The sequence below is a fragment of the Eubalaena glacialis genome, chromosome X, assembly GCF_028564815.1.
Source record: "Eubalaena glacialis isolate mEubGla1 chromosome X, mEubGla1.1.hap2.+ XY, whole genome shotgun sequence".
NCBI lineage: Eukaryota > Metazoa > Chordata > Mammalia > Artiodactyla > Balaenidae > Eubalaena > Eubalaena glacialis.
Window position 1 is genome coordinate 26,924,876 of NC_083736.1, and position 12,200 is coordinate 26,937,075.

Genomic DNA, 12,200 nt, shown 5'->3' on the forward strand with positions numbered 1-12,200 from the left:
AAACTCATTCCTGTTTTTCGGAGCTGGGATGCATCATCCGTTTGCACTGACTGTGTTTTCTGTTAAGGAGAGATAGAGGTGAGCTGCCGAAGCAGATTGAATTCTTGAATCCTCTGGTGATGAGGATTTGTGGCCAACTCCGGGCACTGCTGTCTAGATCAGCCTTCTGGTTATCAACCAAACTGGCATGTCCTCCTGGCAAGGAAGGAAGCCCTCAAAGCAAAATCATTTAATTTTTCAATCAATTTCAGCAACCCTTAATCATTTCTGCACTTCTTACAGAGTGGAAGTTGCAGTGACAGATTTCACAGGGACCTGGGCATTTCAGTCAGAGAGGGTGAGGAGGGAGTCTTTAATGAAGGATCACTGACTATTTGTCTGAAGTCCAGATAGTCTAGTTAGCTAGGAATGAAGTATGCAATGGGAAACCTATCTTCAAGATGCTTAATAGCCAACTCTTAGATCTGTACACTGATCATTGATAAATTGATAAGTGCACAGAGCAGTAATGTGTAGAAGCTAAAAATCAAAGGCAGTATATCATGCAAATTAGCAATAAGTACTATAAAATGTCATGGATAATAGTAATAAGGGGTTCTGACTAAATGAAAAGTATTACTTAAAATATAACTTGGTGAAAAATATATACTTTTATGCATGTTTGAATATGCAGCTTGTATTTGTAGTAATGTAATGCCACATTGCTGCCTCATTTATAGGAGATGTATGTGAGAAATACTTAATCTAATTACTAAATTATGGGTTTTGAGGCAATGTGATCCAGGGTAGGGAAACTAGGAATGGGATTAAGAAGAAAGCGACAATATTATGCCCCCAAAAAAATCATTGAAATGCACGATACGGATATCATGTGTATCTTTAATTAACACACAGAAAATGTAGGGTACCCTTTAAAAAGGAAGGCAAGGTGAAAATTGAAAATATATGTTCTTAAGGACTGACCAATCCTGATTCTGTACTTCAACAGTCTCATGTGACCGCCAATTTGGTAGTGTTATATTTGACTCATGTATAATCTAATAGGTTTTCAGCTCGCCTGAAGGTACTACCTGCAATATGTAAGTCATTACTTGGTAGAATGCTTTGACACACTACTCAGAGAATGAAAAGTACTTGGGAAAATAAACTGTGTTCTATCCTTCAGTTTATGCAGCATAACTATAAGTCTGTATTATTATTGTTTTTCAGCCCCTCTGACTGATAAACCACCCAAGCTTTTGTATCCTATGGAAAGTAAACTGACAATTCAGGAGACCCAGCTGGGTGAGTAATTCCTTAATTCTAGTTAATACACTTTTCTCATTACATTCTGACTGTTAATAAGCCTAGATTGTAACCTGGTGTAATACTCTGAGCTAAGCCCATGTTTATTTAAAGGGAGCAAAATTAGAAAATACCAGCAAATATGGCGTATTCCATCCCCCTGGTGCGTGCATTAGGACCAAGCTGGACATATGGATGTAAAAACTCATGTGTTATTTGGATGGTTGTTGAAAAATTAGATGGACTGAAGGGTTTGCTGATGGTATTATTTTGTCATTTTATAAGGCTTGAATTGTTGGGTTTTTTAAATTTATTTTACTTATTTATTTATTTTTGGCTGCGTTGGATCTTTGTTGCTGCGCGCGGGCTTTCTCTAGTTGCGGCTAGCAGGGGCTACTCTTCATTGCAGTGTGCGGGCCTCTCATTGCGGTGGCTTCTGTTGTTGCAGAGCACGGGCTCTAGGTGTGCGGGCTTCAGTAGTTGTGGCACGTGGGCTCAGTAGTTGTGGCTCGTGGGCTCTAGAGCGGAGACTCAGTAGTTGTGGCGCACGGGCTTAGTTGTTCCGTAGCATGTGGGATCTTCCCCAACCGGGGGCTCGAACCCATGTCCCCTGCATTGGCAGGTGGATTCTTAACCACTGCGCCACCAGGGAAGCCCTTGAATTGGTTTTAAAGCAGGCAGTGTGGAACTGTTTGACTTATAATACCCACTAATATGTTAAAATACAATTTTTGAAAATTGGGGGAAAGGGTAGAGATTCATTAAAGTAAATGACACTGTTACAGTTAAAAATCATTTTTATCCAGACAGATATAATGGACATTGTGATAGTTAAGTTATGGGTAATATATTCATAAAATGTGAGCGAGTGGCTTTTGGTTAAAGGACTGAAACATAAGAATATGTACAGAATATGCTTTGGTAAAAGTATCTAGTCCACAAATAAGAATTTTAACATATTTATCTTAGAGTTAAGTCTAGAATTTCTTAGTCTGATTTATCTATCTATATTCAGTTATACCAAATTATGGGAAATTTCCCCTCTTGTTTATAAATATATACAGCACATTCAATTATATTTTTTATTTGAAATATGGTATGCATATATGTATATATCATAAACTTTAGCAGAAAATTAGTTGTTTTTAGTGGTTTGATATAAAAGGTTATCAAAAGTATAATTTAAACCATATATTCATGTTTGTTAAGGAATTTTTTCTTACATTAACCATTTGAAAGTAGAAATGCATTTAATGAATACAACAACAAAAAATTCATAGTCCATCCCTTATGTTATCAATGTTATTATTGTTACTGGGGAGAGAGTTTAAATCAAAATTGTAAATCTGTCTTCAAAATGAAGATTACAGATCTGATAATCTTTACTAATAGCACATCCAAAGTTATAGTGCAAAAAGATAAGATGACGGTTTTAGAGACTATAAAGTTATTATAGTCAACAGATTTCCAACATTGGAAATATTCACTCACTTTGAGGCATGAACATATGTAATTTTTATACAAGTCAGGGTATTAATGTTTCTTTGATGATAAACCTAAGGCTTTGGATTAATTCCATATACATGCAAGTAGTTTTGTAATTGTCATTATTTTGAGATGGGAGACTACAAGCAGCATTAAAGCCATGCTGTATATGAAACAAATGTATTAAAATTGTATCACGCTCTTTATTCATGCTATGGTATATTGAGGTATATTAGATGTTATTGCTACTTTGAAAAGAAATTTTGAAATATAAATTTTCATAAGCGGCCATTCTCATACAAACCTTTCAATAACTCCTAGGAAGATATATATATATATATTTTTTTTTTTTAAATAAGGAAACACAAGCTTTATTTATTTATTTTATTTTTTGGCTGTGTTGAGTCTTCGTTTCTGTGCGAGGGCTTTCTCTAGTTGCGGCAAGCGGGGGCCACTCTTCATCGCGGTGCGCAGGCCTCTCACTATCGTGGCCTCTCTCGTTGCGGAGCACAGGCTCCAGACGCGCAGGCTCAGTAGTTGTGGCTCACGGGCCTAGTTGCTCCGCGGCATGTGGGATCTTCCCAGACGAGGGCTCGAACCTGTGTCCCCTGCATTAGCAGGCAGATTCTCAACCACTGCACCACCAGGGAAGCCCCTAGGAAGATATTTTTCTAAGAAGTTATGCAAAACTATAAATACCTTGGACCAAGAAGGAGTGGTTTATTGTACCAGTTATCTGTAATGAGCATAGCCAAAATGATATTAATTGTATCTCTTTACTTGAAAAAATGATTCAAAGAATTTTACGATAGATGGTTGCCCATTGGGTTTCCTTATATTGTCCCTGAATTTGGAATAAATCAAATTGTTCTCTGTCTTCTAAAATGTTTTACAAAATGGAATAAATAATTTGTAAAGCTTTCCTTTTTTTCAAAAATTACTTTTTCTTGAACAAAAATTTTTTAAAAAATCAAACTGAAAATATGAAAATTTCTTATGCAAATTGGAAGGTTTGGCTGTATATTTGTTTGAAGAAAGATGGGCATGTCTTGATAACAATCAAAATGCTCCAGAAAATACTCTAATTAACTCCTTTATTGTCACTGCCGAAAGGAACACCTTTCAGTTTAAACACCAAGTAAACCATAGACATCAACCTGGGACTTGTATTGTTTTAAACAACTTTTGTTTTATTTTCTAACTCCAGTTCTCAGTGTGATACATCATTTACTAGTTGGAGAAATTTAACCTTAATCCATGAATTTTTGAGCAACAGTTGATTTGAAATAACTACCTTTTAGTGTTGTTACTTTAATAGTATTGGGGTAGGTGAACAGCTGATCGCAAAGGATAAGTGAAAATAGGAAATAATGTTAAGGACCAAAAAAAAGGAAAGACTCGAGATGCCTAAAATATGTTTGTTTTCTACAATATGTACTTTGATTTTTCACCTCCTTTGGGATTTAATTTTTGCCCTTTCCAGATTCGAAAAAGCTATTAATTTCAACAGGCTCAAAATGTGTTGTCAAATCCTAAGGAAGGGAACTGAGTGAAGAGTCATGGGCGGGGGAGTAAGGAGGGTGGCCAGGACCAGTCGTAGGGAACCTGTAAGTGGTGCCTACTCTCATGAGATGGTGAAAATCTCCAACAGAGTTTCATTGATCAAGAGCTTGGGGGTCTGACTCAACCTTGTCCTAAATTGAGGGTTAACCTCAGAGGTTAATAAAACTACTATGTGAGTTAATTATAAGAACAATCATTAGAAATTACACAAAGCTGAGTTAATACATGGCTGGTGACCTAACATGAATATCTTGGCTAAGTTAAACACATATCCATTCACCTGTCCTTGGTAACTAAATCCATCAAATCTCCAGTTTGCGTATGAATATATAAAACACATTAATAATGACTTAGATAAAATCATGAAATGCATAGATTTGTCTTCATCTCCAAATTCTCCTTTCTCTGCCATTTGCTAGCCATGCCTACCTTTCCCTTTCCACATCCCTTTGTGTCTTCCTTTTCTTCCAATTCTTTCATCTTCTCAAAACTGGAAAGATTCTGATAGTGATAATTTAAACTGTTTCAGTATAGAAAGCAAAAGGCACCAAAAATCAAAGTACTTAGGAAAAAAATAATATAGTAACTAAATTCATATAAACCATGTAAATTGGTGGTTTTGAATTTCAGTCAATATGGGGTTATAGCCTAGTATTTCCATTTTAAGTGGCATCTATATGTTATTTCTAAATGTGAAAAAAAAAACAACAACAACTCTGTCCCTTTTAAATAACTTTCAGGCATCAGCAAATATGTGGACAGAACTTTCTTGGGCAAAAGGCCCAGAAATCACACTGTGCAATTCTGAAGGTCAATACAGGGGGTGAGCCTGACTTAGTCTTTTCAGGCGGTTGTAGTCAAGGGAATCAAAAGACAGACACCAATGTCTTGCTGAACTTGAGCCCTGAGGATGTCAATCAGACATATGGCCTTCTTATGGCCAGGCGTCCGTTTTCAGAAACTTCTAGTACAGAGGATGTTATATTCATCATTACCAGACTTTCAAAGAGTAGAAATTCATTCCACCCTTGTCCTAGTAAGACACATTATACTTTACAACATAGAATTTACTGAAAATTATCATTAATTACTCATTTAGATATGGGTATTTCTTTATTTATTTAAATTTTGCTTTTTGCTTTAAAAATAATTTTATAGGTTAGTTTTACAGGTTAATTACAGGTAGACCTTTGGGGGAAATACAGAAAAGAATCTTGTTTCTTATACTTAATGTTGTAGAAACATTCTGCTCCTATTAAATATTCTGAGAAAATACCCCTTTAATGGCTGCATGACATCCATGTGAATGTCCTATAATTTCACGTATATTGCTGGAAATTTGGATTTTTCCAAATTTCATTATCATAAATAATGATGCAGTTGTCTTTAATCACACACTTTCCCTTGACTTATTTCAACAGGACAGATTGCTAAAAGGAAAATTACTGGGTAAAAGGAAATAATTTCATCAAAGTTTCTTGCTACATAGTTTCAGAATTCTTATCAGAGAAATACAGACTCTCACTAGAAGTATGTAGTGAGTTTAATAACTTTTAATTTTTTTGATACAATGCATAAAATGATACATCTTTGTAACATAGAGCTCTTGAAGGAAAACTCACTTTCCTTGGGTATCAGAATCACTTCTTCCTTCCCCCTCTTAGCTCCTTCTCTTCATTCATGAATATGAGTGTGGCCTCTCTTTTTCAGGATTATCCACATTTGGAGGGTTTCAAATAAATCTAGTCCATATTGTTGAAGAAATATAGAAACCTAATCAAATGTCTACAGTCTCTATCCATTTTTTTCTCTTGCTTATCCTAATGCTCAACTGAAAACTTCCTCTAGAGCCTGCGTTTCTTAATATAAGTACACAGTAATTTTGTGATGTGCTCTGGGCATAGGGAATGTCAATAAATACTAATTGACAATAAGGTATACATGCCACAAAGGACACACATCTCCAAATTTTCTGTAAGAAGAAAGTAATGAGACTGAACTGAATAAGCTGCTCAACAGTGCTTTTGTTTTTCTTTAATATCCACTTTCTTTTGTTAAATTTGTTAAAAAGAAAACACATGTATCTGACTGAGTTACAAGGATTCACCAGATGTTAACATCTCAGGGAAAGTGGTTGATGACAACATTGAAACCTCAAATTTTTAAACATCTGTCCTCGTAAAGGACACACTACACATGTAACTTTATCCAACTTAACTACAGGCTAATTAAAATAAAATGTCACACTAGAACTTAACTAACACATCTTGCCCTGTTACACCATATTATAGTTTGCAGAATTTTAAGTTTCAAGCAGACTGAGGGGAAAATGTCTATATAATAGATCCTGATTGATAATTTAATAGGAAAACTTTTTGCCATGAAAATTTTATGTTTAATTTACTGTGTTGCTAAAGTAATTAGCTATGGAAATATATTCTACTTCAATCCTTTATATGTTCTGGAACTGTATATATACATACATATATACATATAGTGCATGGAGTGTGTTGTATTACAAATATACTAGTTGAGTTTTTAATCCAAGGAAAGTATATAGGGAATTATTTTATGGAGTGAAAAAGAGCCCTCTAACATTTACTATCTAGTTCTATATTTTCATAGCTGTTATTTTCTTGAAACAGAACACATCCTTTCTGAATAGTTACTTAATTAGGAGGCCTGTTTGTTTCCTTTCTGGAGTAGGGAAGTACTTTATGTCAGTATTCTAGAAACAAAACAATTCAGGTGTTGAATTTGATACCTAATTCTAAAAATGACATACAATATTGATGATGCTAAAGAATACTTAGTTGCTGAGTTATGCAAGTGATGCAAATATGACCTTCCTTCCCAGAGGTAAGGAAGTCAGGATTGACTGTTTGGGTTTTTCCATCCACAATTGCTCTTCTGGTTGTCATCGGCGAATGTAATGCTGTTGACTTTGGTTTTACTACTCCATGTGGAAGATACAAAACATATTTTCACTGACAAACTCATATGAAAAACCATAAAACTTCCCTTTCACTCTGGATAAAAACATTTGTATCCAAGTCTTGATTTTAGATGACAAATGATGTACTTGTTGCCCACTTAAGAAAGACATGCAGATCAGCATAGTTCTACTGCCTGAAATAAAGCTTGCTAGACATAAATTAGAGCTTCTGGGCAAATAGACATCATAATTAAAGCGTGTAAAGGCAAATACAGACTGGTGTTATAATTATTTAAACTGATGGCATTCAGGTCTACTCAGTCCAAATTTATTGTGCCAGGATGAATGAAAGTAATAACTCTTGACAGCTGTTGTGGTCTCATATTTTACTTTTGAAAGCAAAAACACCTTAAGAATTGTGATTCTAACCTGAAGAGGAATGTTTTGATATTAGTATTTATTTAACATTTCATATCCTTAAACAAAAGATGCATCAATTAATGAAAGCTAGTATTCATATTCTTAGATCATTATATGGCCTAACTTATATGATATGAATCTCACAGATTCTCAAAATCAGTCTTTCCTTAGTGCTAGAGAGGAAGAATAGGTTGGGAGAAAATGCAGCTTTGCATGTTTGCTTTAAAAATTGCTAGCTAAAAACTCACAGATATAGAGAACAAACTAGTGGTTACCAGTGTGGGGGTGGGGGAGGGGCAATATAGGGAAGGGAGAGTGGGAGGTGCAAACTATTGGGTGTAAGACAGGCTCAAGGGTGTATTGTACAACATGGGGAATATAGCCAACGTTTTGGAATAACTGTAAATGGAAAGTACCCTTTAAAAATTGTATAAAAATTTTCTTAAAAAAGGTAAAGAATGGCTAAGTAGCAACGATGAGAACAAACATACACTATATTTTTGAATAACTTTTACTATTTTTAATGTTAAGTAGCTTATTGCAATTACCCCTCAATCCAGAAAAAAATCAAAACAAATATTTAAAAAATTGCTAGCTAAGCAGAAGTCAGGCTTCCTTTTTAAGTGTTACATGCTTGAGGCCTAGTGCTAGGACAGGCTTGAAACCCAAAGAAAGATGGAGATGAAGGTTAGAGCAGCTCCTATGGGCCACTGATTTCTGAACATTTGGAAGCCAGCTGAAGCACTTGTTAAAATGCTTTAAAAACTGGAATAGAGAAAATGTGAGTCTGCTGGTTCTTACTTTGGAAAAGGGCCAAAAGAGAGAAAAGAAAGGAAGAAAGAAGAAGTGCAAGGAAGAGTGTTGTCACAAAACCAGAGTCTTTTGAAATTCCCAACTCCTGGTGTAGTTCTGGTCTAGTTTGTTGGACACTAACATGAATCATGCAGATTGCTCTTTTGCTACAGCACTGAGAGTACAGTTTTGTTTGTTTGTTTGTGGCCAACTAAGAAACTAGATATGTGTAACTCTTCACAATTCTAGATTTAGAAACCTTACGAAGTGGAGGGACTTTGATAGTTATCAAGTCAAATTCTTCTCTTTAAACTGATGGAAAAAACAGAGATCAAAAATGGCTACATGTTTTTATATCACAAAATTTTCAAAAACAAACATCATCATCACCATCATCATTTTTCTTCTTCATTATTATTATGATTATTATTATTTTATTATTTTGGTTACTTACAATAAAGAGGCAGCATATAGCAGAGGTTCCAAATTCAGGTCATTCTGTCAGACAGACGTAGGTGACAATCCAGCTCTACCACTTAGCTCTGCTGTAACCTTAAACAAACAGCCCTCATTTTCCTAATCAATAAAAAAGACACCATGATAATACGTAGCTCTGTAGAGTTAGTATGGGTATTTAATGAGATAATGCATGTAAAGATTAGTACATTGCCTGGTATATATTAAGTAGTCAATATATGCTTGCTGCTGTTAGTTGAGATATTTTAATGCTACACGTATATGTATATATGGTGTAGATATAAATATATATAGATAGAGAGAGAGAGAGAGAAAGAGGAGAGAGATAATGATGTATATACAAGATTTCTGAACTACATTTTGAATGTCAATGATTGTTTGATCATGCTTATGTTCTTATTAGAATGTAAGTCTGCTATTGTACAGGATGGATAATATTTTAGACAATTTCCATCTTCCATCTAAGAACAAAATATGAATACTAAATTTTTCTACTTAAATGAGACTTTACCTTAAAGAAATTATTGATTTTAGATTACTTAATTCTTCAACAAATCTATTCAAATGCATACGGTAAGTACTTAGTCATAGCAGAAGAAAATGATACCCATCCTTTAAAAAATGACCATCAAGAAGAAAGTAGAGTGAAAAAATTACTTTTTCAACTAAAGAAATTTAGATATAGTATTTCTTAAGACAAGGGACATGAGAATAATTTTACAAAGCAAAGCATCAAACCATTATGCCTGTCCAGCTCCTCCAGAAGGTTTTGGCAATAGTCTTATTCATTTTATAGAAAAATACTGTTTTTCCTCTGACAAGTACTATTATCTTGAAAGTACAAAGCTTGAAAATACAAAGCTTTCTGAGTTGTTCTTAAAGATTGAAGTTTACTGCATAGAAAAATGCAGTGAGTATCCTATGTTAACAAGAACTTCTGAATTTGCAAAGTAAATGCCAATTTATCAGAAATAAACCTATCAAAGGACATAATGGTGTAGAATATTAAAAGAGGTTTCAGAATAAGAATATGTACCACATGACTAATGTTCATTAAAATAGAAACTATAAAAAGACCCACATCATTTAAAATTTGAATATAAAGAGAGATGTTCATCCATAAATTTCCTCTTGAATTTTGGCTAAATAACTGAGCATTCCTAAATTATATGCAGACTCTTCATGAAAAATAACTCATGCTTGAATATGATTATAAAAATAGGATACCAGTATTTTATGGTCTAACGTTAACACACTTATCATTCCAGTCATACTTTACCAACTTAGTATGTTCCTACAGATTTGTGGGTAAATTGAATCATCATAATTTCAGAGAAGTGTTCCCTTCATTTTTGATTGATCTTTAATTGGTAGTGGCTTAACATGTCAGTTTTAAGAGGCTCTGACCCCCAGTTCTTTTAAGCAGCTAATGATCAATGAAAGATTTATATGCACAAGGGAAGTACTCTATTTAAAGAAACTCTCTGGTGAATAATTTTATATAAGAATCTTTTTTGTAATTGAACAATCACCCCTATAACTTTTCTCTGTGTTAGTGAAGATTTTTACATTTTCATAAGATGTGGTTCATTGATATAAAACTGGCAAGTGGTATTTCTAACTAACCCAGATAAAGGATCATCCACCTATCACTTCAATATGGCTTCCTCTTTATCAGTGGAAACTGATGTCCCCATTGTGACTTTTTGCCTCCTCTGAGGAAATACTAAATTTAATTCACCAGCCTCAGATCAAACAGTAATTCATTTTAATTTAATTCTCAAAAATTGATGTGGTAGGGTAGATTCTTTGAGTAACCAGACTATCTCATGTTCATTTATGACTAAAAGTTTATTTTCATAAGAGGTACATTTTGAAGGCCATCGTACAATCTTATCTGCCTTGATTTTATTGAAATGTATCCAATAGAATGACTGTCCATGGTGTCATTTGTTTTTCCATAACTATAACTGTTATTTCCAATTTTAAAGAGAGCATTTTGTATTTTGATTCTTCTGGAATTTATATGGACCTTTTCACTACATCATTTTGTTGATTACTTCTTTTTTTCTTAATGTATTCCTATGCATTTAATAATGTTTAACTTTTTAATATGAAAGCATATGCAATGAAATTTGATCTGTTACTTCATGAAGGCCTAAACATTCATGTTTTAAGATATGCCTAAATGTATGCTCCAAAACATGCCAGATAAGGGACTTCTCTGCTGGTGCAGTGGTTAAGAATCAGCCTGCCAATGCAGGAGACACGGGTTCGAGCCCTGGTCCGGGAAGATCCCACATGCCTCGGAGCAACTAAGCCCGTGTGCCATAACTACTGAGCCTGCGTGCCGCAACTACTGAGCCCACGTGCAGCAACTCCTGAAGCCCACGGTGCCTAGAGCCTGTGCTCTGCAACAAGAGAAGCCACCGCAATGAGAAGCCCGTGCACCACAACGAAGAGTAGCCCCCACTCGCTGCAACTAGAGAAAGCCCGCGTACGGCAACGAAGACCCAAAGCAGCCAAAAATTAATTAATTCATTCATTATTTTTTTTTAAAAACATGCCAGATAAGCCCAATGCATAGAGTATCCAGAAGGTTTTAAAACCTGTGCCTCACAGCAAACTCTCAAGAAGAGGCCTCTTTTGCAATTCACCACACACAAGCCCAGTGTTACTTTCTCAGAGACACTAAGGATTTTTTAAAATTTTGTAGTTAAGATATGTAAATTTTAATTATAGCATATATTATCCAATTGAATAATTAAGAAAAATAAAAGAAAAAAGCTTGATAAAGAGTCTTTAATTTTCCAGTGGTCTGAAGATATCTCCCACTTCCACTTCTGGTCCACAGTGAGCATGAGAGAAAGATTTCAAGTTCCTGAGGAGTCCAGAAAGTCAATACTTCCCTCTCCCCTCCCACTACCCCACAAACTTGCAGGCAGGCTACAGGCTTTCTCACTCTTCGAGAATTTTTTTTTTTTTTTTTTTTTTTTTTTTTTATTCAAGACCCATTTATTCTCTAGTTCTGCCCACATGGAGACACCCTCCTTGAAAAGGGGTTGAATCCTTCCGTTCACTTTAACACCCTGTGCTGAAAACATGTCTTCCGAGGTTTCAACTCCGAGATCCACAGTCTTAAAGCACTGATGCTTAAACCTCATCTAGATTTCTCCCCTTGGATGGCGGGAGATGACCCAAACAGAGAAGAACAGCTCAGGACTGTGGACTCTGCTCGCCCATT

General features: G+C 35.0%; 1 protein-coding gene across 1 annotated transcript in view; it reads left to right on the forward strand.

The window, feature by feature from the left end:
* IL1RAPL1 (interleukin 1 receptor accessory protein like 1) overlaps window positions 1-12,200 on the forward strand; it is a 712,722-nt gene that overhangs the window by 418,081 nt on the left and 282,441 nt on the right. The window contains exon 8 of the mRNA XM_061178117.1: window positions 1,210-1,284. Within this exon, the coding sequence (XP_061034100.1) occupies window positions 1,210-1,284 (75 nt within the window). The remainder of the gene's footprint in view (window positions 1-1,209; window positions 1,285-12,200) is intronic.